Source organism: Lacerta agilis, chromosome 10 (genome assembly GCF_009819535.1).
Source record: "Lacerta agilis isolate rLacAgi1 chromosome 10, rLacAgi1.pri, whole genome shotgun sequence".
Taxonomy (NCBI): Eukaryota; Metazoa; Chordata; class Lepidosauria; order Squamata; family Lacertidae; genus Lacerta; species Lacerta agilis.
In genome coordinates, this window is record NC_046321.1 from 7300545 (window position 1) to 7327647 (window position 27103).

At 46.4% G+C, this 27103-nt stretch overlaps 1 protein-coding gene across 1 annotated transcript; it reads right to left on the minus strand.

The window, feature by feature from the left end:
• Nucleotides 1-9764: 9764 nt before the first annotated feature.
• LOC117053978 (endonuclease domain-containing 1 protein-like) lies at nt 9765-11814 on the minus strand. Its single transcript, XM_033162385.1, has 2 exons — nt 11349-11814; nt 9765-10355 (listed from the first exon to the last, which is right to left on the minus strand). Exons 1-2 carry the CDS (start codon nt 11631-11633, stop codon nt 9810-9812), a joined length of 831 nt encoding a protein of 276 aa, XP_033018276.1. The 5' UTR covers nt 11634-11814; the 3' UTR covers nt 9765-9809.
• Between the last annotated feature and the right edge of the window lie 15289 nt (nt 11815-27103).

Genomic DNA, 27103 nt, shown 5'->3' on the forward strand with positions numbered 1-27103 from the left:
TGGGCAGCTTCTAACATATCGGTAAAGGTAAACGTACCCCTGACAGTTAGTTCCAGTCGCGGACGACTCGGGTTGTTTGCTCATCTCGCTCTATTGGCTGAGGGAGCCGGCATTTGTCCGCAGATACCTTCCCGGTCATGTGGCCAGCATGACTAAGCCGCTTCTGGCGAACCAGAGCAGCGCACGCAAACGCCGTTTACCTTCCCGCCGGAGCGGTAACTATTTATCTACTTGCACTTTGACATGTTTTCGAACTGCTAGGTGGGCAGGAGCAGGGACCGAGCAACGGGAGCACACCCCGTCGCGGGGATTCAAACCGCCGACCTTCTGATCAGCAAGCCCTAAAATATATAAAAACATAATAAAACATTAAAAGCTTCCCTGAACAGGGCGGCCTTCAGATGTCTATGAAAAATTATACAGAAGACATCTGAAGGCCGCCCTGTTTCGGGAAGCTTTCAAGGTTAGATGTTGTTGTTGCTTTTCTGTGTTTCTGTTGGAAGCCACCTAGAGTGGTGGTGGCAACCCAGTCAGATGGGTGGGGTATTATTATTATTATTATTATTATTATTATTAATAAATTACTCTGCCCAGTTTTGCTTCTGGCTCCACCCAGGCTCACCGCAAGGGAAAGTGGACCCTGGACTGAAAGCAGACACTTCCACTTTGCGATACAGCTTCTATATTGTTTGGTGTACCTTATTTTCTTCCTCGTTCTTCTACACAGTTGACCCACGGCAGACCCTTCCTCCTACAGTACATCCCACAGCAGGAAACTGGAGCATAGCTTCCACCAGCCCCCAACCTACAAATCGGGCAGGTAAAACAGACGCTTCCATCTTGGTATCCTGTAGTCTAAAGGTGAACTCACTCTGCAAGTGTGGATGTTGCCACACAGGAAACAAACAAAGGCAAAGCGTAAACTGGTGTGCTGTGTGCCGCTCCAGTCAGGGGTATTATCTGTAAGGTCCGTAGGGTGGTTGCTCGCGAGTAACCAGGCAAGATTCCAAACTGTCTTTTAAGAGGTTTATTGTGCATGCTATTTACAGTGCAGAGCTACAAGTTCATGTCTGTATCAGTCATTCGCAGAATCCGGGAGTGGCCCCTTCCGGCTGTGACCCCAACATAAGAGTTTTGGTATCCGAAATCTCCGCCTCCCCTCCCTACGTTTCACCCCTTTGCGCACTTGGGGCGCCAGAAGTGGCATGTCTCCCTCCTCGCCCGCTGAGCGAGGGGAGTGCAGGGTCTCTCTAACATCCCCAGAGCCTCTGCTCTCAAGACCCAAAACTGCTGCCCCTGCCTGCTGGAGACATTGCTGCCACCTCCACTGGAAGAGGAGGTGCTGCTCGTCTGGTGGGGCCGGGGCTCTCTGTAGCATCCCGAGAGCCCTTCCACCACCCTGCGCTGAGCCGGGGACAGTTCCCTGACATTATCCTTCCGAATACCATTCGTTTTCAGTTTCATTTGTTTCATTTCTATGGCCTCTTTTCACTTGCACGAGTCACAAAGCGGCTTGCATACATTAAGCAATCACAAAGAGCATCACCATTGCAACATAAATTACTGTATTTTTCCGTGTATAAGACTATATTCCCCCCCCATTTATATATACACGACATTAACAAAACAACTTATAAAAAAATAGATGGAACGGCACAACCACAATAAAAGTCGTATTATAAAATTCACAAAGCATTGCGGCACTTGTAATCCATAAAACAATTCACAATGCCTGTTGCTGGCACCCACAAAAGGAAAGAGGGCTCTTGTGCTTAAATCCTGCCTGTTGATTTCCCATCCAATTGGCCACTGTGAGAACAGGATACTGGACTTGATGAGCCATTGGCCTAATCCAGCAGGCCCCTCTCCTGATGTTATATTAGGCCAGCAGGGTTGGAGAAATTTTGGAACGTTCAGAAGCAGCAGAACATCTCAGGGTGGGTAGGTGGAAATCCTAAGGCATGGGGTGCTATTAATCCCTTACGTGTCCCTGATCGTGCATTTAACACAAATGTAACCATGGAAGAGTGATATCTTTGAGATCTTGGACCCAGAATTGTGGTGACAGTCCGGTCCTGTCATTAGGTAAAGTTAGGCAACCACCTCAAGTGGCAGATACAGGTGGGCCCCCTTGCTACACCTCTGTTGGGTTGTTGCACCCCTATACTAGCCTGCTGCATTTTGTGCCATAGAAGGTGCCAAACAGCTTTTGAATCTCTGTCCATGATGATCTTGTGTGCCCACTTCTCATTTCCTCCTGCCTTGGTTTTTGTACTACCTGTAAAACAACAACGATAAAAAATGAAACAAAATAGGAAATTCTTTCCAGTAGCTTCAGATATCTGAAGAAGTGTGCATGCACACGAAAGCTCATACCAAGAACAAACTCAGTTGGTCTCTAAGGTGCTACTGGAAAGAACTTCCTATTTTCCTATTTTGTTTCGACTATGGCAGACCAACACGGCTACCCACCTGTAACTGATAAAAAATGAGTTCACAAAATTGAAAATAAAAATATGTGGACCTTAAGAAAAAACAAACAGCCCCTGCTTGTTCCTGGCTCCATCACCGACTGCTGGACTTTCTTCACTTTCTTCTTCTGCCCTGTAGGCTTCTGCGGAGAACCAAGGCCCCTCAGCAATGCCGACGTTAACGTGGCAAGGTACCACGTGGGGCAGAAACTGCACTATGAATGCCTGGAAGGGTATCGAGGAACTGCCCCCTTCTCTGGAGTCAGCACCTGTGAGGCTTCTGGTGGAAAAAACGTTTGGTCTAAGTTAAATCTCCGTTGTAGCAAAAGCTCCAGGGAAACCCAACAGAAATCTGGTGCAGGTAAGATGAGGTTTAAGATGACACATTGCATAGTAACAGGGCACTTTTTCCCTTACAGAATATCCCAGGTTCAAACTAATAATGACGATGGCCACCATATATGTTGTCCGCCTGTCTCCACCAACCTTCCCCAACTTGGTGGCCTACAGATGTTTTCTGCTACAGCTCTCATCATACTTGACTACTGGCTTTGATGGTTGGGTCTGATGTGTCAGGAGCCTCTGCCTGTTGGCCTCCCTCCAGCCACTCTGGGCGGCTTCCAACCAATTATGAAGCCGCAGTAAAACACCAAACACGAAAAACTTCCCGATAAAGGGCTTCATTCAGATGTCTTCAGAAAGTTGTGTTAATTGTTTATTTCTTTGGCATCTGGCAGGAGGGCGTTCCACTGGGTGGGCACTTTCCAGGCACAGCACAGGCAGAAGTGTGGAGCATGGTTAAATAATGAAACTCGCTCCCGCGGGAGGCAGTGGTGGTCCCCAACTTGGATGGCTTTAAAAAAGGATTAGGAGTTTATGTTAGGACCATAAACATTTTAGACAAAATAAGAGAAAATTCATAAGCAGAACAGAGCGGCAAATTAAATACTCAGCAATTGCAAACAGCAGCGTATATATTTCTTTAAGTTCTAAAAACTACTTGTGTCCATAAAGACACATCCACACTGTGTTGTTTTTTTTTAAATTACTTTCCTCAAGGAATTCTGGGAACTGTTGCTTACTCCTCACAGAACTTAAAACTATAGTTCCCTTTTTTGGGCGGCGGGGAATCACCAGCTTTAAATGTATATTGTAGATGTGACCAAGGAGCCGTGTTATACTGTGTTGGGCTTTTGGTTTTAACTGGAAAAGCCTCAAAACCAGTTTAGCACTTGGAGTGGTGTCCAGCTACGCTTCCTCTGCGTTTTCCTGCTTCTCCAGTGCTTTTGCAGAGTTTTTTCAAACTTCTTACTTCTTCTTGTGCAGCAATATGTGTGCCTTGTGCCAGCAATAAATTCCCACAACGTCTGGGTTGTTTCAAAGTAAGCAAGCTTTAATTACAAACATATAAATCATAGAGCTTCGCCCGGAGATTGGGAGGACATCTCTGGTTCGCTCAAAAGCGAAAGTAAGACTGACCAAGAAATAAATGGTGCGTCACATAAATCACATAGACATCGCATACAGCAGATACCCGGATGTATGACACATCTTCCTCCCTGTGGGAGGAGCGAACTGTTGATCTTCTTTAACCCTGAAAGCTCCAAACCTCACATACTGACTCACACCAATCATCCACAGAGTCCAGCACCATCCTCTCCAACCGGCATCAGCTCTGGTGTGTGTCCCACATTTGCCCAATAAAAGGGTCTCATTCTAGTTTCCCATTTTTCTTCTTCCTCCTCCAGAGTTAGGAGAGGGCATTTTGCTTGCAAGGAGGACTCATTATAGGAGTCACAGGTGTTGGGTGGGATCATGGCCGGATTTAGGTTTGATGAGGCCCTAAGCTCCTATAGGTAATGGGGCCCTTTATATGTCCAGCTCTCCTTTGTCAACAACAAATTGTCACTGTTCTTTGTGTCGAATATATGCTATATGGTAATTTATGGACCTCATAGTATCTCAAGCCATTTGCACATAACAAATAGGAGCCTACACAACACAAATCACTGTTGCTGTATGTAGGTTTGATTTCATGTGTTTTTTATCTTATATTTTGGAAATGTACATCCAGGTTTTTTTCCTTTAATTTTTTTTGGGGGAGGGGGGGCAAGAGAGTGGGGCCCTAAGCTATAGCTTGTTTAGCTTATACGTAAATCCCGTCGTGGGATGCAGAACGTGGACATGAAGCACTGATAGAACAAGCTAGCCAGCTCCTCGCTCCCTGACCACATGGTTTCATTTTCGTTTTAAAGCTGCCCTCAGCCTTGCTGCAATGGCCAAGTTCATCATCTTAGAAGGAATCCTCGCAGGAACTGTGGGGTAAGTGGCTGTATAAAGTGCCTTCGTGCCAGGAAAGCTGTAACCTAAAGCTGTAGTTACTGTCAGAGACTGGGCAGAGGAGGAAGGGTGGAGACCGCCTCCCCAGCCTGACCCAGAGAAGAAGGAGACAGTTCAGAATTACAACAGGGGTTTGAGGGAGATCACAGCTCAGAGGCAGATGAGGGGGAAAGCTGGGAAACGATGGGAGAGGAGGAGGAGAGGAGCACCAGGGGAGAGACAGCTGACAGACTCAGTGTCTTTAAAACAAAAAATAAAATAAAATAAATCCTTCCAGTAGCACCTTAGAGACCAACTAAGTTTGTTCTTGGTATGAGCTTTCGTGTGCGTGCACGCTTCTTCAGATACACTTCTTCAGTGTGCATGCACATGAAAGCTCATACCAAGAACAAACTTAGTTGGTCTCTAAGGGGGACCCAGGTAGCGCTGTGGGTTAAACCACAGAGTCTAGGGCTTGCCGATCAGAAGGTCGGCAGTTCGAATCCCTGCGACGGGGTGAGCTCCTGTTGTTCGGTCCCAGCTCCTGCCCACCTAGCAGTTCGAAAGCCGGTGGGAAGGTAAACGGCGTTTCCGTGTGCTGCTCTGGTTCGCCAGAAAGCGGCTTTGTCATGCTGGCCACATGACCAGGAAGCTGTCTGCGGACAAACGCCGGCTCCCTTGGCCTATAGAGCAAGATGAGCGCCGCAACCCCAGAGTCGGACACGTCTGGACCTAATGGTCAGGAGTCCCTTTACCTTTACCTAAGGTGCTGCTGGAAGGATTTTTTCTATTTTTTATTTTGTTTTGACTATGGCAGACCAACACGGCTACCTACCTTTCAGTGTCTTTAGAAAGCATTCCAGACCCCACCATCTCCCAGAACATGGCAGGGCTTGAAAGTAGGAAAGCAAAGAGCTAAAAGGCAGAGGGCACTTTTCAGCACCCATAGCGATGACTCGTGCAGGGACGGAGAAACGGGCGTGCGGTGGGGACAGGCCACCCCGGGTGTCACTACTGGGGTGTGTGTGACAGAATGATGGGTGGCACTCACCACGGGGCCTGCAGCGTGTCTGAGCCACGTGTCTCTCCTGGGAGTGACGCGGTGGCTTGAGCACCCGCAGGCTCCACGCTGCCCCAAATGGTCCACCCGCCGCCTCCCCCTGAGCTGTAGGGCGGCTGAGTGGGAGGAGCCAGGCAGACTCCTCGGAGGCCCCGCGGGCAGCTGGGGTGGCTAGCCCTGCCCCAGGCGCAGGGGATGTGTGCCGCCCCAGGCACCCGATCGGCTTGCTCCGCCGTTGGACTCATGAGGAAGTGGGAGAGACGGAAGGGGTGGAGATTCACTCGGGGCAATGCCATTACTCCAAGAGGCTGCATTCCCAAGCCTCTCTCTGTGAATATTGAATAAAGGCAGGTGGAAAGGACTTTTCCTTGTCTTGTCCATTCCTGGCAACCTGCCGTGGGGGTTGGTTCCTCTGCTGCCAGACAGTTACGTTCTTAACCTAGCCCCCTGATCATGAAGGCTCTCAAAAGCAGGAGGACTTGAGTTAGTAGCTTGGTGGGACTATCTTTCGCTTGGGCTGGAGGTCATGGATGCGTCTTGCAACTTGACCGCAAGTGTCGGTTCAGTCGCCTATCTCGCTCTATCTGTTAACCTGGCTGCCACTTAGCAGCTGCAGAACAAGTCTTGGTTGTGAGCAAAGGGGGGAATTAGAAGAACCAGTCAAACTTGGGGGAAAGTTCTGGGGTGTTGGGAAGCAGAGAAAAGTGTGCAGTTTTTTCTGTGGTCAACGTCTTAGCTTCATCTTTCCAGACACTTTTTTCCCCCAGTGCCTCTTGGTGTGTGTGTGTGTGTGTGTGTGTGTGTGTGTGTAATAACTTACCTTTTCTTTTCTTTTTAGATTCTATCCTTGCTGCTTGTAATAAGCATTTTTCTACACTTTATGCCTGGACTAATCTTCCATCTGGATTTTCCTGGATTGTATATCCTGGCAGCCAAACTGGTCTCCTATAATGTGAATCTAAGACCACAGAAGTTTGCCTCTTGGGATTTCACTTTGGGTTGGTAGTTAGTCTTCTTCTAAAGGACTGTGTAGTTAGGGCAGACTTGCTAATGTAGTAAACTTTTGACTAGAGACATTCTGCGCTTTAGGTGCCACAACACAGCATTTAGCAGCTGTAAATTTGTAGTTAATCCTAATCTTGCTTATTGTTCTGCGTTGAGTTAAGTTTAAAAGTTCCATCTTCATATTCTGTTTTGTTTTCCATGTAAACAACATTTGCCCAAGATTCAGCCGTGCATAATGTGGTGTTGATTTCCCTAATATTATGATGCTCAGATCTTTCGTGACCTGTTAATGCATTTGCTGGACTCCTCCTGGTGTATTTTTTTTAAAAAAGAAATTCCAAACAGATTTTAGCCTCTTGCAATAACACCCCCATCTTGCACATTGGGGCAAATTAAGAACCACATTATCTTGCCCCCACCATATGAGAGCCAGTGTGTCTTGGTGGTTAGAGTGCTGGACCGGGACCCAGGAGACCAGGGTTCAAATTCCTGCTTGGCCATGAAGCTCACCTTGGGCACAGTCACAGTCTCTCACCTTGGCCTACCTCACAGGGTTGTTGTGTGGGTAAGATGGAAAGGAAAGAACTGTGTATATATCACCTTGAGCTTCTTGGAAGAAAGGCAGGATATAAGTGTAATAATACATAAATCTGCAGTGACAGCAGGGCCTTTTTTGTTGTGGCCCCAAAGCTGTAGAACTCCTCCCCAAGGGAAGTCCACCTTGTTGTTGTTCAGTCGTTCAGTCGTGTCCGACTCTTCGTGACCCCATGGACCAGAGCACGCCAGGCACGCCTATCCTTCACTGCCTCCCGCAGTTTGGCCAAACTCATGTTAGTAGCTTCGAGAATACTGTCCAACCATCTCATCCTTTGTCGTCCCCTTCTCCTTGTGCCCTCCATCTTTCCCAACATCAGGGTCTTTTCCAGGGAGTCTTCTCTTCTCATGAGGTGGCCAAAGTACTGGAGCCTCAACTTCAGGATAAGTCCACCTTACTCCTCCCTTATTGGCTGTTAGATGCCAGGCAGCTATCCTCCCAAGGGCTTTTGCCTTGCCCTGATCCATCACCCCCCCCCCCCCCATGTTTCTATTGCCCTGTGTTCCTTAAGGGAGAAGGGAGCCTATTCATCAAGGAGTTCAGCAACTGTGGGGCCACCCCTGCAAAGGCCCGGTCCTTCTCACCAACCACATTTTCAGTCGAGATGAGCTAGAAAGCAAAACTGGGACATATTCATAGGGGAAAAGCCAGGCCCCATGGGCTAGTGCAGGTGGTGGTGATGCCTTTAGCCCAAACGTGCCCTTTCAGGCTTCGCGATGTAGCCCCTAAGACTCTCCCCAAACTATGACCCCTCCTCCCCAGGTCACACCTCTCACTGTCACCATCCTCAGGTGCTTTTGTCTGGCTGGAATGTAACCTTGAACTCTGCAGATGCCTCTTGGTTACCTGAATGGACCAACGGGGTGTGTGCATATGTGTATACACCTCCAATGTTGGGGTAGCTGGCATGTAGCTACAGCACTTTAGAGTACCGTTGTTTGCTCTGCCCGCTCCTTGCCTCTGCCCCAAGGTCCCTTTTTTCTGTTTTTCTTCACTTTATTTTCTCTTTCTTTCTCTCCCCCCTCTTTTCTCATTGTATCAACAAATCATCAATAAAAAAATGTGCAAAATATTAAAATGTGCTGCATCTGCATTGGAGCTTCTGTGTGTCCAAAAAATATTCCTGAATTGAGAGGCAAATGGAACCATGGCAGGATCCGGATTAGAAACACAGTGGGGGCAAATGTTTAAAGCTCCCCTCCCCTCTATAACAGCTTCCTGATATGGATCAGTGGTACCAGGCTGACAGGCGAATTAATGTCAGTGTACTGGAAGAAGCAAAGATCACCAGTGTCGAAGCAATGATTCTTCAACATCAGCTGTGTTGGACTGGTCATGTTGTTTGGATGCCTGATTATCGTTGTCTGAAACAACTGCAGTAGTACCTCTGGTTACATACTTAATTCGTTCCGGAGGTCCGTTCTTAACCTGAAACTGTTCTTAACCTGAAGCACCACTTTGGCTAATGGGGCCTCCTGCTGCCACCACACCGCCAGAGCAAGATTTCTGTTCTTATCCTGAAGCAAAGTTCTTAACCTGAAGTGTTATTTCTGGGTTAGCGGAGTCTGTAACCTGAAGCGTATGTAACCTGAGGTACCACTGTACTTAATTTGTTCCGGAGGTCCGTTCTTAACCAGAAACCGTTCTTAACCTGAGGTACCACTTTAGCTAATGGGGCCTCCCGCTGCTGCTGCGCTACCGGTGCACTATTTCTGTTCTCATCCTGAGGTAAAGTTCTTAACCTGAGATACTACTTCTGGGTTAGTGGAGTCTGTAACCCTAAGTGTTTGTAACCTGAAGCGTTTGTAACCCAAGGTACCACTGTACTCTATTCCAAACTTAAAAATGGAAAGCGTAATGCTGGTGGTCAACAAATGAGGTTTAAAGACTCTCTCAAGGCAAATCTTGAAAAATGTAGTATAAACGCCAGCAACTGGGAAACACTGGCCTGAGAGCGCTCCAATTGGAGAACAGCCTTTACCAAAGGTGTCGTGGGCTTTGAAGACACTCAAATTCCGGACGCAAGGGAGAAACATGCTAAGAGGAAGGCACGCTTGGCAAACCCTCACCGTGATCAACTCTCGCCTGGAAACCTATGTCCCCAATGTAAAAAGATGTGTGGTTCTAGAATTGGCCTCCACAGTCACTTACAGACTCACTGTTAAAACTGTGTTTATGAAAGACAATCTTACTCAGCTATGAGTGATTGCCAAAGAAGAAAACCAGGCTGACTACTTACAAAATAAAAAAAAACCCTTGTACTTAAGGTCAAACCTTGTGACTAACATAAGACGTGACTAACATAACATATACTTTGAAATCCACCAGATTCGTGCAGGATGTCTCTGTGGAAAATGCTTTATTCCCGAGGACAATCGCTATCGAAGAGAGAGATGTGACTCTGGTTATATAACTCTGCAAGCTTCTCCTCCAACTCCCCCAGAGTGAGAGTCTGCACTGCGTTTTCGTCATTCCGGGCAATTATTGCCCAAGATCTCTGGTGATTGTTGTCTATGACACAACAGGCCGCAGACCATACATGGCTGGGCTTGTTGACCCTCCCTTTGGCGATGAAGCTTTCCCCTGGAACTGCGCCCACCACGGCAAAGGTTTCCTTGCATCCTTGGGTCTTGCTTGCCATCGTTGATTGCTCGTAGTTGTTCCAGGCACCGCCGTTCAGCTTGATGTATTGCGGCACAATGTTGGTCAACGTGAAAGTGGAAGACTTGGCATCCCGGTCGGGCTGGTGGCCATTGGGGTTCAGATGACCCCTGTTGAAATCGGTCAGGTTCTTGTAATCTAGCAAAACGGCCTGGCTGCCTTCAAGTGCTTCCTGCATGGCATAATCTTCCTGCAGGAGAGACCTTTCCGTTTCCATGTCGGGAGGCAGTGTTAAATCCAAGAGCTTTAGGGGGGGAAAGAGACAGGGGTGCAAGCAGGGAAGCTTAGATGAGAAGAGAAAGGGAGTAAATGAGAAGACAACCCCCCCCCCCGAGCACTGCCTTCAACTATCTCACTAGGCAACACACAAAGGTTTGTTGGGTTGCAATGCAGAAGAAGAAGAAGAAGAGTTTGGATTTGATATCCCGCTTTATCACTACCCGAAGGAGTCTCAAAGCGGCTCACATTCTCCTTTCCCTTCCTCCCCCACAACAAACACTCTGTGAGGTGAGTGGGGCTGAGAGACTTCAGAGAAGTGTGACTGGCCCAAGGTCACCCAGCAGCTGCATGTGGAGGAACGGAGACACGAACCCGGTTCCCCAGATAATGAGTCTACTGCTATTAACCACTACACCACACTGGCTCTCACCACACAATGCCTCCCCAGATTAGGGTTTATTTGGGAGGAGTTAACCGGAATTTAGGCATTTTGCAATGTCTGAATTCCCTCCCAAATAGGCAGACTAAATAATAATAATAATAATAATAATAATAATAATAAATTTATACTCTGCCCATCTAGCTGGGTTCCCCCAGTCACTCTGGGCAGCTCCCAACAGAATATTAAAAGCACAATAAAACATCAAACATTAGAAACTTCCCTAAACAGGGCTGCCTTCAGATGCCTTCTAAAAGTCAGATATACCAGTAGTAGTTATTTATTTCCTTGACATCCGATGGGAGGGTGTTCCACGGGGCGGGTGCCACTACCGAGAAGGCCCTCTGCCTGGTTCCCTGTAACTTCACTTCTCGCAGGGAGGGAACCACCAGAAGGCCTTCGGAGCTGGACCTCAGTGTCTGGGTAGAACGATGGGGGTGGAGATGCTCCTTCAGGTATACTGGGCCGAGGCTTTAAAGGTCAGCACCAACGCTTTGAATTGTGCTCAGAAACATACCTGAACACAGGTGGAGACTCCCGAGTTTAAAGCGGCGGCTCTTGTCTGCTCAGGCCTCTTACCTGGGGTTCAATCCTCCATGTATTCGGCCTCTTGGCCTCCCCAGGGTTGTAGATGTATGCAGAGAACACGGGGATGCGATTGTCTTGGTCGTACAGAGTGGCGAAACGATACTGGTTTTTGTACCGCTGGCAAATCCGAGCCGGGTGCGGGGGACCCAGCCCGATACTCGGAGGGGTTCCTCTGAAGAAAAACTGGGGGCAGGTGTCTTCAAAAGAGGTCACCACCTCGGCGCTCCCTGGCGAGTTCAGCTGGCACACCGCGACGAGGAGCAGAATCGGCAACATCGTGCAGGCTCCTCAAGACCGAGTGGCTGTTTGGAGAGACGCTTGTTTAAATGCAGAGTTTCATTAGCTGGAAACGACCCCTTAAGAGTCTTAACACACTAACCTAGGTATGGGGAACACTTGGCACTCCAGATATCGCTGAACTACAACTCCCATTAGCACCAGCAAGCACAGCCAACGTCCAGGGGTGTCTGAAGTTGTCTTTCCCCACACCTGCTCTAACCACTAGCCTGCAATGGATCTCATTTCCTCCCACCTAGGGAGGGAAGGATCTGATAACTTCAAGTCTCTCCGTTTCTCCAATCTTAAATTCAGGTCCCCACATTTTCTGCAGGAACTTTAGTGCTAATTTCTCCTAAATAAACACATTTTGAATACATTTCTTTAAGCGTGCATATTTCGCAAGCTGTTTCTTCTAATGTAACACATGTGGTGTGTTGTTATCTTCACTTATGTGTTCAGTTTTTTTAATGCAAATTTTCCTTTCACGTATGCAGTTTTGGGGACGTTGCTTAGCTGCTGGAGCACAGCATTGCAGAATCAGCAGAAATGTGATTTATGAAGGAGAGCTGCGTTCTGGTTCCCGTGGTGTTTTGGGAAGTGTGGTAGAGCCAGCTCTAAATGCAAAGTGAGATGGATTTCTCCCCCGCCCTAATCTCCACTGCATATCCCTCTGCTGAAATAGTCAGGGTATTCATTTATTTTTTTAGGACAGACAACTCCTCCAGACCCAGGTCTAGCACTGCTATCACTCTTTCCAGAAACCATGCAAAATGCCTCATTTAAAGGATGATCTAATCATCCACCTAGCAACAGCAGCGAGGCTGGAATTCGCCCAGTGTCGGAGAGCTCAATCTCACTTCATTCTAAAGGGATGCAGGAATAAGATAGGCCAGTTAGCATTTGCAGAAAGTTACAAAGTGCAAGAGACAACGTAGAGGGGTTAAATCTAAAAGATAATTTTCAGTTATTTGGTTTCCATTGATCAAACTCATTTTACAGCAACAGGGAGCAGTCCTTCATGCAGCTCTCCACCGTCCATTATGGACTGGTGTTAGACCTTGACATTTTTGGCCTTAAGCTTTAAATCTATAAAATAGCTTTGTTGGCCTTCTATATTGCTGCATCTGGATAGCTCAGTTGGTTAGAGCGTGGCGCTGATGAAACCAAGGTAACAGGTTTGATCCCCATACGGGGCACCTGCGTATTCCTGCATCACAGGGGGTTGAACTATGAATAATTTTCATGGTCCCTTCCAACTCTACAATTCCATTACAGTCGTACCTTGGAAGTCGAGTGGAATCCGTTCCGGAAGTCCTTTCGACTTTCAAAACGTTTGGAAACCAAAGTGTGGCTTCTGATTGGCTGCAGGAAGCTCCTGTAGCCAATCAGAAGCTGCGGAAGCCGCACACGACATTTGGCTTCCGAAAATCGTTCGAAAAGTGGAACGCTCACTTCTGTGTTTTGATCGTTTGGGAGCAGATTTGTTTGGGAGCCAAGGCATTTGAGATCCAAGGTACGACTGTATTCCATTCTATGATTCTATTATCTTCTCCGTGACTGGAAGAAGGAGGAGGAGGAGGAGGAGGAGGAGGAGTTTGGACTTGATATCCCGTTTTATCACTACTCAAAAGAGTCTCAAAGCGGCTAACATTCTCCTTTCCCTTCCTCCCCCTCAACAAACACTCTGTGAGGTGAGTGGGGCTGGGAGACTTCAAAGAAGTGTGACTAGCCCAAGGTCACCCAGCAGCTGCATGTGGAGGAGCGGAGACACGAACCCGGTTCCCCAGATTACGAGTCTACCGCTCTTAACCACTACACCACACTGGCTGTTTCCTTCCTTCTGCTCATTTGCAAGCTGCACCAGGACTTAAGTTTAGAGTCCAGCCTGTGTCCCATTTGTTTTTATGTGTTTTTTTTATTGTTGGAAAAATCAATAAAAATCATATGGGAGAGCGGGAGAAGGAAAAAAAATTAAGAGAAAAATTTGCTTTGTGTATATAATTTTTAATAAATTTTCTGTTTTACAATTTAAAGTACGTACTCATTTTTACATCCTTAAAATATCAATGACTTCCCTTCTTCTCTTTCCATGGTTCATTTTACATATCATAAACCCCTACATATTTTAGAGAAACTATACCTTTCAGTATTCCATTATTACATCCATCATAACTTATTTACACTGTTGAATTTATCTGACTTTATCTTAATGCTGCCAGCGTTTTCAGCTGTACACAGTTCTTTCCCATATACAGGTGAAACTCAAAAAATTAGAATATCGTGGGAAAGTCCATTTATGTAAGCAATTGTTTTCATTAGCTACTGGAGTTTAATATATGAGATAGACTCATGACATGCAAAGTGAGATATGTCAAGCCTTTGCTTGTTATAATTGTGATGATTATGGCGTACAGCTGATGAAAACCCCAAAGTTGAAATTGTTAATTTGGGGTTCTCATCAGCTGTACGCCACAATCATCACAATTATAACAAATAAAGGCTTGACATACTTCGCTTTGCATGTCATGAGTCTATCTCATATATTAGTTTCATCTTTTAAGTTGAATTACTGAAAGAAATGAACCTTTCCAAGATATTCTAATTTTTCGAGTTTCTCCTGTATTCAATAAACACTTTCCAATCTTCTCTAAACGTATGTTCTTCTTGTTCTCTTATTCTATATGTTAAGTCTGCAAGCTGCGCATATTCTGTCAATTTAAGTTGCCATTCTTCTTTTGTTTGGGACCTTGCTCGTTTTCCATTTTTGGGCTAACAAAACATGGGCCGCAATAGTGGGATACATAAATAACCTTTTTCAACACCTGGAAATTTCAGTCTGAATTATCCCAAACAAAAATGACTCTGGTTTTTTTTGGGGGGAAGTACTTTTAAACATTTTTCCTCCCCCAATTCATTATGGATCATTTTTCCCAATACTCTTTTACCCTTTTACAAGTCCACCAACATATGAAAGAACGGTCCCTGAACATCTTTGCATCTCCAGCACTTATCTGATTCAGTCTCATACATCTTGGCAAGCCTACTGGGAGTTAAATACCATCTGTAAATCATTTTCAAGTAGTTCTCCTTTACCTTCTTGAAGGCCGACACTGTGTTGGTTGACTTGTTCTCCTCCAGGCAAGGCACAAGAATGTAAGCAAGGTGCAACCCTGAGATTGACTGCTTAAATATGGTTCCCAAAAGAAAACGATAGCACGCTATCTAGCCCCTGATTAACTTCCTCAAACAGTTGTTTGAATACAGTTTCCAATCTTTGTGGGTGCCCAAATTAGAATGTGCTTTTTCTTCTTCTTCTTAGGCAGGAATTTCTCAAGGTTAAGCAATGATCCTTTTCCCGTAAAGGAGTTATCAAACTGCTTGTGGGATAAAACTCCCTGGCCAGCTTCTGTCACCGATTCCGTGAGAAGGTGCCCAGATGAGTTGGCAGCTGGTGACCAAATATTTATCGTCAGACTCGATTCTTCTCAAGTCTTCCGCCTTATCTTGACCTTGAACTGGTAGGGTGTCAAGCACAATCAGATATTTGTCATGGTCAGCTGCAAAAAGGGTAAGGATCCTGAATGTGTTCTTACTAGTCAGGGCTTTCAGGCAGAGCACAGTGTGTTAGGAATGGATGTGGTGGGGAAACTCATTCTGACAACTTTGCATAGCAGCACAACCCATTACCAGGAAAAGACAAAATTATTCTCAGCGCTGTATTTTTCCACGAAAGCAAACCAAAGAATCATAGTTCCAGTTACAGGTAGGTAGTTTTGTTCTTGGCATGAGCTTTCGTGTGCATGCACACTTCACATATACTGAAACAGAAGTCACCAGACCTTTATATATAGTGAGAGAGTGGGGAGGGGTATGACTCAGAAGGGTGGTGGGAATGGGTGATTGGCTGATGAGTGTGGAAACCTGTTTTCGACTGTTAATGACTGCATTTGGTCTTACAGGAAAAAGCAAGGGGTGAGATGTAAGATCTTTTTCCCGTAAGACCAATTGCAGTCGGCAACAGGTTTTCCACACCTATCAGCCAACCACCCATTCCCACCACCCTTCTGAGTAATCCCCCTCCCCACCCTCTCACTAAATATAAGGGTCTGGTGACTTCTGTTTCAGTGTATCTGAAGAAGTGTGCATGCACACAAAAGCTCATACCAAGAACAAACTTAGTTGGTCTCTAAGGTGCTACTGGAAGGATTTTTAAAATTTTTTTATTTTGTTTCAAAGAATCATAGAATTTTAGCGTTGGAAGGGACCCAAGGGTCATCTAGTCCAACCCCCTGCAGTGCAGGAATCTCAGCTAATGCATCCATGACGGGTGGCCATCCAACCTCTGCTTAAAAACCTCCAAGGAAGGAGAGTCCACAACCTCCCGAGGGAGTCGGTTCCCCTGTTAAACAGCTCTTACTGACAGAAGGTTCTTCCTGATGTTTAGTCAGAATCTCCTTTCTTGTAACTTGAAGACATAGGTAGAAGTCCAACCATCCAGAGCAGGAGAAAACAAGCTTGCTCCATCTTCCACGTGACAGGCCTTAAGATAATTGAAGACGGCTATCATATCTTTTCTCAGTCTCTTTTTTTACCCAGGCTAAACATACCCAGCTCCTTCAACCATTCCTCATAAGGCTTGGTTTCCATCTTGGTCGCCGTCCACTGCGCATGTTCCAGCTTGTCAACATCCTTCTTCAATTGCAGTGCCCAGAACTAGACACAGTATTCCAGGTGTGGTCTGACCAAGGCAGAATAGAGTGGGACTATTGCTTCCATCGATCGGGACACTTCACTTCTGTTGATGCAGCCCAAAAACACTCAAGAGCTTTTTATAAAATACGGCCTTTGTAGCTGTGGCTGCTCATTCACGTGGCTTCACCACCGTGAACACACACGTCACTGGCAAGACTGCCAAATGATTAAAAAAAAAAAGGTGGTGCTTTTCATGGAATCTGGGAAAGCATCGTTCTCCCCTGATGGAGTCTACAATTCAGTTTGGTTTCCATAAGAATCAAGCAGGAGTCAGACTCAGAAGTGGACAATAGTTGCCAAACCTAATCACAGGAAAATACAAAGCTACCTTATATGATGATGATGATGATGATATGATATTTTTTTAAAAAAAATTATACCCCACCTATCTGGCTGGGTTTCCCCAGCCACTCTGGGCCGCTCCCAACCGAATATTAAAAACACAATACAGCATCAAACATTAAAAACTTCCCTAAACAGGGCTGCCTTCTGATGTCTTTTAAAAGTAAGATAGTTGCTTCTTTCCTTGACATCTGATGGGAGGGCGCCACTACTGAGAACGCCCTCTGTCTGGTTCCCTGTAACCTCACTTCTTGCAGTGAGGGAGCCGCCAGAAGGCCCTCGGCGCTGGATCTCAGTGTCCGGGCTCAACGATGTGGGTGGAGACGCTCCTTCAGGTATACAGGACCGAGGCCATTTAGGGCTTTAAAGGTCAGCACCAACACTTTGAATTGTGCTTGGAAACGTACTGGGAGCCAATGCAGGTCTCTCAGGACCAGTGTTATATGGTCTCTGTGGCTGCTTCCAGCCACCAGTCTGGGTGCCACATTCTGGATTAATTGCTGTTTCCGGGTCACCTTCAAAGGTAGCCCCACGTTGAGCCCATTGCAGTAGTCCAAGCGGGAGATAACTAGAGTATGCACCACTCTGGCGAGACAGTCTGCAGGCAGGTAGGGTCTCAGCTTGTGTACCAGATGGAGCTGGTAGACAGCTGCCCTGGATACAGAATTGACCTGCGCCTCCAGGGACAGCTGTGAGTCCAAAATGACTCCCAGGCTGCGCGCCTGGTCCTTCAGGGGCACAGTTAACCCCATTCAGGACCAGGGAGTCCTCCACACCTGCCTGCCCCCTGTCCTCCAAGAACAGCACTTCTGTCTTGTCAGGATTCAACCTCAATCTGTTAGCTGCCATCCACCCTCCAACCATCTTGTATTGTGTCCATCTACCGCAGCAGTCTTGACACTGGCAGGCAGCACTTTCTCCAGGGTTTCAAGCAGGGCTGTCTCCTCTCCTCCAAAGCCCTGCCATAGATGACTGGACCTTGCCAGATGCTCTGCCATTGAGCTCTGACCCTTCCCCAGCTAGGATCTGCAATAAGTTGCAAGGATTTCTCATTCTGCCTGTAGTGAACCTGCCAACTGAACAGCACCTAATAAGGAAAGCAAAATTACGTGCCTCTAGATCAGTAATAAATGCTCTGTGCCTGGACGGTCCGAGAATTTGCTTGGCACAGTAAAATGTTACAAAACAAAAATGATTTCTTGGTTTCCTTTTCCCACACTTGATGAACAGGTTGTGGGGTTTTTTTTATAAGCAAAGCTCATTTGCCTATAGTGAAAAGCATGCCAAGCAAAACTGCAGGAACTCTGGCTAATCTGAGTCAAAGGCTGTCGGCCTGCTAGTGACTTCTCAAAAACCCAAAGCTCAAAGTTTCCCACTCGGGTTCAGAATAGTTTCCCCTTTTCAGTTTCCACAACTGGGTCATTTGTTGTTATCTATGCCAGGCAGAAGGTACGCGGGTGGTTCTGTGGTCTAAACCACTGAGCCTAGGGCTTGCCGATCAGAAGGTCGGCAGTTCGAATCCCCGCAACAAGGTGAGCTCCCGTTGCTCGGTCCCAGCTCCTGCCCACCTAGCAGTTTGAAAGCACGTCAAAGTGCAAGTAGATAAATAGGTACCGCTCCGGCGGGAAGGCAAACGGCGTTTCCATGCACTGCTCTGGTTCGCCAGAAGTGGCTTAGTCATGCACCGAGCAACAGCTGCTCACCCCGTCACGGGGATTCGAACCGCCAACCTTCTGATCAGCAAGCCCTAGGCTCTGTGGTTTAACCCACAGCACCACCTGTATAGGTGTATAGGGAAGTTTAAAAAAATGTTTAATGTTTTATTATGTTTTCATGTATGTTGGAAGCTGCCCAGAGTGGCTGGGGCAGCTATTTATACCCCCAGTAAAATTATCATTATGGAATGGGACGTCCCTATTTTCATTGGAGAAATGTTGGAGAGTATGAGGGGAGTCCTACTTCGTAGTTCCACCACCCACAGATGTTGGGGGGGTAGGTGGCATGGGAGAGGGTCTTCTCTGTGGTGGCCCCTAAGTTGTGGCATTCCCTCCCCACATAGCTGCGCTGACACCTTCACTGTGCAGCCTTCGGCAAATACTGAAGACACACCAAATTGCCCTGGGTTTTGACACCTGAAACTTATCGTTACTTGCCTCCCCAGTAGACTCCAAGGGTTCCAACCCAGCGTGGGGTTTCCTTTGAATGAAGGTCGGCGGAGAATGGGGTGTCTGTAGGACAGCATTACCACCCCAACAAATCTTGCTTCTCTGTTTGTCGCAGTTCTCGATCCAGCACGGAGCAAGGAACATCACTGTCTCCAGCTTCCAGCTCTGGCACCCACAACAACTCAGGCTATTGTTCTTCCGCGAAGGATCATCCAGCCAGTGGAGGGAGGGCTGGGGAAATGTCTGCCCCACTCCCCCCCCCCCTGAGCACCATCTCTTAATTGTGGCTATTACAAGCTAGGTCACTTCCGTGGCCAGCTAAGGCCATTGTCTTCCAAAGAAAACTTGTCCGACCAGTTCCTCTTCTCCTAGATCACAGGTTTTCAGGCTTTTTTCAGTCCATGGCTCCCTTGATCATCTGCCTTCTTTCTGCGGCACCCCTGTGGGGCTCAGGAGCCCAGTTACCTCGCCCCTTTCCTGCAGAGCTGGCAGCCACTCACCCCTTTTTGAACACCCTCTCTTGTGGAGTGTTCCACCAGCCTCCTCTCCTCTCCCCTTGGGAATCCTCCAGGCAGCGGCTGCTGCCACCCCTGATCTCTGAACTACAACCCCTGCCCCAAAGAGAGGTGGCTGAAGCTGGCAGACTGGCTGGCTGGGCTCCCTTGCCCGCTTGCTTACTTACTCTGAGGTTGCTTCAGCTCCTGGCGCCCAGCACCACCTGACCAGCCCTGGAGGCACCATTCGCCTGCAAAGCTTGTAGCCAGGGCTGCTGCAGCAAACAGCCACACAAGCCTTGGGGAGGCAGAGGTGCGAGACGGCATCAGAGAAGGAAGAGAAGGAAAGAGGGACAGAGGCCAGGGTTGCCTGTGGCATTTTTGACCATCATTCAAGGCACCCCAGGGTGCCACGGCACACTGGTTGAAAACCACTGTACTAGATTATAACCCTCACTGGCAGGGGCGTAGCAAGGGGGGGCGGAGGGGGCGGGGGGCCCTGGGCAGCACCCCTGCTGGGGGTGACACATCGGGGGCAGCCCCGCCCCCTGGGCTTCCCCCCCTTTTTAGGCTATTTTTGGCACTGCCGGGGTGGAGCCGTCGGGGCGGCCAGCGAGGAGAGGTGTCACCCCCCCCTCGCTGGCCGTCCCTGCGGCTCTGCCCCGGCAGTGCTGAAAATAGCCCCCCCTTCCAGCGGCATAGCTCGGCATGGAGGCAAGGGGCGGGCCAGTGAGGTGGGGTGCCACCCCCCTCCTCGCTGGCCTGCCCCTTGCCTCTGCCGAGCTCCGCTGCTGGCTGGCTTGCGGAGCCGGGGCATGGAGAGGGGCGGGCCAGCGAGGAGGGACACCCCTCCTCGTTGGCCCATCCCTCTCCCTGCCCCGGCTCCGCAAGCCAGCCAGTAGCGGAGCTCGGCAGTCTTTGCAGCCCTCAAAGACTCCTGAATCCGCCGCCCAGCACCCCTTCGTGCAGTGGCTGCTCATGCAGGCACGAGCAGTTGCGGCACGAAGGGGTGCCGCTGCTGGGTGGCGGCTTCGGTATTTTCCCGAAGCCGCCGCCTGCCATCCCCGGGGGCGGGGCGTTGCGTGCGTCGTGACGCACGCACACACCGCGATGCCTCGCCCCCAGGGGTGCCTCTTGGCTTCCCGCCACGGGCAGGCAAGGGGCTAAGAACACCCCTGCTCACTGGATACAGGAGTAAGGTACCTTGGTTCTTGAACGTAATCCGTTCCGGAAGTCTATTTGATTTCTGAAAATGTTCAAAAACCAAGGCACAGCTTCCAATTGGCTGCAGGAGCTTCCTGCACTCAATTGGGAACAGCGTTGGATGTTAGGGTTCCAAAGAACATTTGGAAACCGGAACACTCACTTGCGGGTTCGCGGTGTGTGGGAGCAAAAACGTACAAGTACCAAGGCGTTCACAAACCGAGGCATGACTGTACAGAAATCAGCTGTCGTTTGAATCTGCCTCTGGCACTAACCAGTCTGTGGCTGTTACCTGTTTTTTATTTATTACATTTATACTCTATGTTTCCTCTAAGGACCTCAGGAAGGCAGACATAGGCACCCCCCCCCTTTGTGAGGTAGGCTGCACTTACAGAGTGAAGTGGAAATGTCATTGTGGAAGAAAGTCACTGTCGGCCTATAGAATACTAGAGCTGTAGAGTTGGAAGGGACCCCGAGGGTCATCTAGTCCAACCCCCTCCAATGGAGAAATCTCAGCTAAAGCATCCATGACAGATGGCCATCCAACCTCTGCTTAAAAACCCCTGACAAAGGAGAGCCCACCACCTTTAGGAGGGCGGGTGTCTGTTCCGCTGTCAAACAGCTCTTACTGTGAGAAAGTTTTGTTCCCTGATGTATAAGGGGTTCCATAAAATATATATATATATATGAGGGGGGGGTTAGACTGAGTCCATCCCAAAGGCCAGGCAGGAACAGCTCCGTCTTGCAGGTCCTGCGGAAAGATGTCAAATCCCGCAGGGCCCTGATCTCCTGCGGTAGGGCGTTCCACCAGGCCAGTGCCAGAGCTGGAAAAAAGTAAGTGCAACTAGCAGTAGTAGCTAGGCATCTAGGTCCTATCCATGCTTCCTCAGATTTGAGTCCAATTAAATCCATGGTGATTTAGCACAGAATCTTAACTTTATCCTACATGTGTTAACTGGAGAGGAAGATTCCACTATGTTGAGTCAGGCTTACTCCCAAGTAACCGTGCATACTGTTGCACAGTGTAGCCCAAATCCTTGCATATATAGCTGTGATGAAGAGCGCTGGTTTAAACTATTTGCATGATCGGATTGTTAATTGCTCAGCACACAAGTGTGTCTTTTGTACTGTAGTTTGTAAAGCGTCAGGAGAAGAAAGGGTTAATGGCTTCACATAGCTCTTTGGGAGTTATGGGGGAAAAACCCCCGTATAAAGTCCGTCATTTGCATAAAATCCCTGAAGGGTTTGTTCCAAACAGAAATCACTATTGGGGGGGAGGCATTTATAGCTGAAACTCCAGTTTAGGAAAATGAAGACGCTGCAGACTCGACAGATATTTAGAAACACCGTATTTGCGGGGGAAGTGATATTTGAGGACAGGGCAGGGACTTGGGGAGCAGCAACGTTCCCAAACGTTTTTTGAGAAGAGCTCTTCAACTCCCCTCTTGCCCTTCCCGAGTTGGTACATTCCGCTTCTTTTTTAACAGCAGCTTCGGAGCGCCATTTGTATTTGGGGAAGATTTGCAGTTGAGGGAGGGCCGGTTTTTTGTGGTTTGGAGGGTTTTGCTTTCTGTTTAACTTTGTGGACCTTATGCAGTTTAGTGTTAAATCTGAAAAAGAGGAAGCTTTCGGGGATTCCTTCCCCCCCCACAGTCAAGTTCTTACTGAGGTTTTCTCCCCCCCCTTTTTTTAAGAAAAGCAGCATGCAAAATGATTAAATTACATTATTGGTGAAAACAATGAAAAATAATTAAGACAGCTAGCTAAGAAAACAAAATGGAAGTCTTTTTTCAGCTGCTGTTAATCTGTATTCAGCTGTTCCAGGATCTTGGTGTGATCAGGTCTCTTAGGAGTTGCTATACTGTACATAATTTTGATAAACTTAAGTTAAGCAAAATAGGTTTTAACACCCAAGTTGGAAAGGCAAAACAGCAAGAAGTGTTTATATGGCAGATTTAGAGTTTTTAAAACTTGTTTCACCAGTGTTTCAGGCTAAATTTGGTTTTTAATAGAAATGCAAAATACAAATGGGCATTTTTTTCAGGCCATGTTCCTTTCCCCTTAATTATATTAAGTCTTTGTTTTCACCTCAGGAAGCAGGTGGAGGACAGGGAAATTCTGCCTGCCTGCTTTTCTGTTAAACCTTTTTAAAGACTTAACACCCTTGTTAAAATTGGTTAAAAGTACCCATTGACCTTTAAAACAACAACAAAAAACCCCATACAACCAAGAAGGCTTTATTGCAAGGGTTGTATTTCTAACAGCCACTATTTTTTTGAAATGAGCAGAGTTGGATCACAATTGTACGTGTATTATCATTAAGACCAGAAATGTTACTGTTCAGTTTTGCTAATGTGCCAATCGAATAAATGAAATCAAGTTAAAAGCAAGAAGTACAACAATGTGACAATATCGTATATAAACAGCAGAATTTATCATCTGATTTAATTAACCAGAAATAATAATTAACCAGTTTGGTTGCAGTTATTAACAATGGTTAAATGGAACTGCAATGGTTAGGAAGTGTATGAAATGCAAACTTCGGGGCAGTTGCTATTCTCAATGCTTTTGCGCTTCTCGGAGGAATTGTGTTGTGTGTCTGAGGGTTTATCAGTTTTTTCTAAAGGAAAACGCTGGGATTTTTTCCCCTTTACTGGTTCTTAACCACCAGGTGGAGCATCCAATCTGGCTGAATGCAGATGTTGGCTGTTAGTGATTAATAGCGATAATTTCTCACCTGTCCTTCCTGAGGTCTTTGCGCAGGTTAGAGCATTAAAAACAATAAAAGTGGCTTTAAAATAACTTTCAATTATACAAGTAGTATTACTGGTAAAAAAGCAAAGGTAAACTAAAACCAGCAAAAAACAACCCCCCCCCCCGCAATTTGGGGGAGGTTTGATCTACTGGTTCTATGTTTAATACCTTGCCCTGTTAGCCCTGCTAAGTGATAGTTGCAAGTTTGCCAAGAAGGTCCCAGGAATTAGGGTGGAGGCATTCCATGGGATTAGCAAGCACAAAAGCCACCAAAACAAGGGTATTCAGGTTTTTTTTAACTAGAGGTGGAAATTTTGCAGCTGCAACATGCTTTCTAATTAAACAGCAGCTCCTGACTGGGGAATCTCTGGGCAGGTGGGTGAGAGTCAGGAGAAAGATGGATGGTGTGGAGGTTCGCAAAATAAGCTAAAATGCTACAAGATTCCTTAAATTACTGCTGAAATAGGCTCAAAACCAACATATGTGCCTTCAACATGGGATAACACTTGGTGCGTCTGCTGAACTTTACCCATATATATAATTCTAGTCTTTTAAGGCAGGAGTCCTTAAACTTTTTAAACGGGGCCATGCATAGGGTTAGGCCTTTGTGCAAAAAAAAAAAAGTGTTGCATAAAATTTACAGTTTTTTTATAAAAACTTCAGTGGGTTTGCAAAGACTCAAATGATGTCATTAACAGTGAAAGCTATTTAAAACAAGAATTAAAATCTGCTATTAACTAAAAGTTTCAAACACAATACATTAGCTTTTTGCATCAGAAATGCATCTGTTCATTCAGAATCTACAGAGTACTGCATAGCTTAGAGAAATCTACTGACAAAAGAGTTTGAGCCCACTCCCCAATGTTCAGGGACTGTGTACTTCTGAAATGCACCTAAAAACTAGGCAGCCCTCTAGCTTGGAACCATTTTGCGGCTTCATCGGGCAATTACATGAATTTATTAGATTTTCGGAGGAAGGAATTGTGATAAGCTTTGTTTTGTGTATAGTACGGTATTGTCATCTTGTGAAATATCAGGGAGGAGTACAAGGAAACAAAACAAGAAAAGCCATTGGAAATGATGAAAAATAACTAAAATACCTAGCTAAGAAAACAAAAGTCTTTTCACCTGCTGTTAATCTGCATTCAGCTGTTCCAGGACCTTTGTGTGATCAGGTCTCTTAGGAATTCCTATACAGTACATAATTTCGATAAACTTAAGAAAAGTTAACCATCAATGGCTCCTCTTCATCCTGGAGAGAAGTGACTAGTGGGATGCCACAGGGTTCTGTCTTGGGCCCAGTCGTATTCAACATCTTCATCAATGACTTGGATGATGGGCTTGAGGGCATCCTGATCAAGTTTGCAATGACAGCAAATAGGGGAGGGGTGGCTAATACCCCAGAGGACAGGATCACAATTCAAAATGACCTTAACAGATTGGAGAACTGGGCCAAAGCAAACAAGATGAATTTTAACAAGGACAAATGTAAAGTACTACACTTGGGCAAAAAAAATGAAAGTGCACAAATACAGGATGGGTGACACCTGGCTTAAGAGCAGTACATGTGAAAAGGATCTAGGAGTCTTGGTAGACCACAAACTTGACGAGTCAACAGTGTGATGCAGCAGCTAAAAAAGCCAATGCAATTCTGGGCTGCATCAATAGGAGTATAGCGTCTAGATCAGTGTTTTTCAACCTTTTTTTGGGCAAAGGCACACTTGTTTCATGAAAGAAATCACGAGGCACACCACCATTAGAAAATGTTAAAAAAAATTAACTCTGTGCCTATATTGACTATATATATATTTTATAATTATTTTATTATGAAATAGTAAGTAAACAGAAATAGGAAAAATTATAAAATACTTTATTCAGTGCATAACCTGGGCCTGTTTGGCTGAACACAAAGCTGATATTCTGGCTGGAATCGAAGAAAGACACACACGTAGCTCTTCGTCAACAGCTCTCAGTCTCTCTGTATTTAGTTTTTATAGCAATCATGCTTGAAAAGCTCATCTCACAGATACGTAGTGGAAAATGGGAGCAATGTCAAAATAGCTTTGTTTGCCAGAAGGGGGAACTCCTTGGAAGTATCCAACCAAAAACTGTCCAAAGGTAGATCAGCAAATCTTAGCTTGAAACCACAATTTTGTCTCAGTTCAGTTAGTTCCTCCTGCTCCTGTAAAGTCATGTCCTTTCCACCAACTGATGCTGAGCTATAAGGGTCCCTAACCCAGCCAAGGCATTCAGTGGAGACTGAAGAGAAATAAAATGACAACTTCTCCTCGAGAGTTTTTAAATGTTTAACTATTATCTCACACAGTGCAGCAGTGTGAACACCTTGCCATTGCTTGGTGAGTGTGAACATTTCAAGATTGCCACTTTCCACGTGTTGATGCCAGAGTTGCACCTTTGAATGGAATCCATTTATTTTATCTGTACTTGTAAGCAGGTTTTCATTTCGGACTTGCATTCGTGTGTTCAATTCATTCAGATGATGAAATATATCTGCCAGGTATGCCAGCCTTGCACACCACTCATCACTTGCAAGCAGCTTTGCGTAATCTGACCTCTCATTTGTCAGAAACACTTAAAAGTTCCTCCCGCAGCTCATACACACGAACCAAGACCTTGCCACGCGACAACCACCGGACCTCCGTATGAAACATCAAGGTTTTATGCTTCGCTCCCATCTCCTCACACAAAGCTGCAAATATGCGACTTTTCACAGGTCGTGACTTTACAAAGTTTACCATGCGCACATCATCATCCAACACATGAACTAGGTCTGCTGGTAAAGTCTTGGCTACGAGGGCCTCACGGTGTAAAAAACAATGCGTAACAATCGCATCTGGATTTATTTCCTTCACTCTGCTTACAAAGCCTTTGGTGCGCCCGACCATGGCTGCAGCTCCATCGGTGCAGACACTTGTGCAGTTTTCCCACTTAAGTCCTCCTTGTTCAAGGTATTCTGATGTGACCCGAAATTTTTTTTGTCCTGTTGTTTTTTCTGGCAATGCCTTGCAAAAAAAAGTTTTCTGTAATTGCATCACCATCAACAAAACGCACATTGGCCAAGAGTTGAGCATGTCCACTGATATCAGTAGACTCTTCAAGTTGCAATGCAAATTTCTCACTGATACGGATCTTTTCCAAAACCACACTTTCGATGTCTGCAGACATGTCATTAATATGTCTGGAAATTGTGTTGTCTGAGAGAGGGACTTTGGCTATTTCCTTAGCTGCTTCAGGTCCGAGCATCTCCTCTACAATAGCTTTGCAGGCGGGAAGTATTAATGCCTCTGCCACAGTGTGCGACTTTTTTTGACTTGGCTATAAGTTCAGCAACTTGATAGCTAGCTTTAAGAGCTCCTTCGTTTACCTTTGTGGTTTTTCTCATGAAAGTTGCCTGTTTCTCCATGTTTTCACGCAGGCGAACAAAATAATCCGCATTCTTGTTTTGAAGCGAAGGGTGTTTCGTTTGGAGATGGCGTTTAAGTTTGCTTGGGACCATAGCACTGTTAGCTAGCTTTTCACCACACACCACACACAGTGGAGTTGGTTTGTTTGCATCTCCGGTGAAAGTAAATCCAAATGAAATATAGCTTTCGCTATATTGCCTTGTGCCAGAGAATTTGCATGAGCCAACCATCTTTGCTTTCTTTTGATCCCCACTCATACTTGGGCTCTCATCTGGCTCAAAATTTTGTTCAGAGTCCAGTTCTTTCCTTTTCAAAAACTTGTCCATCACTGC

Coding starts and splice junctions, on each gene's coding strand:
- LOC117053978 (XM_033162385.1), bottom strand. CDS start 11,633: ATGTTGCCGATTCTGCTCCTCGTCGCGGTGTGCCAGCTGAACTCGCCA. Junction 10,356..11,348: donor CATGGAGGATTGAACCCCAG/GTAAGAGGCCTG, acceptor CCCCCCCTAAAG/CTCTTGGATTTAACACTGCC.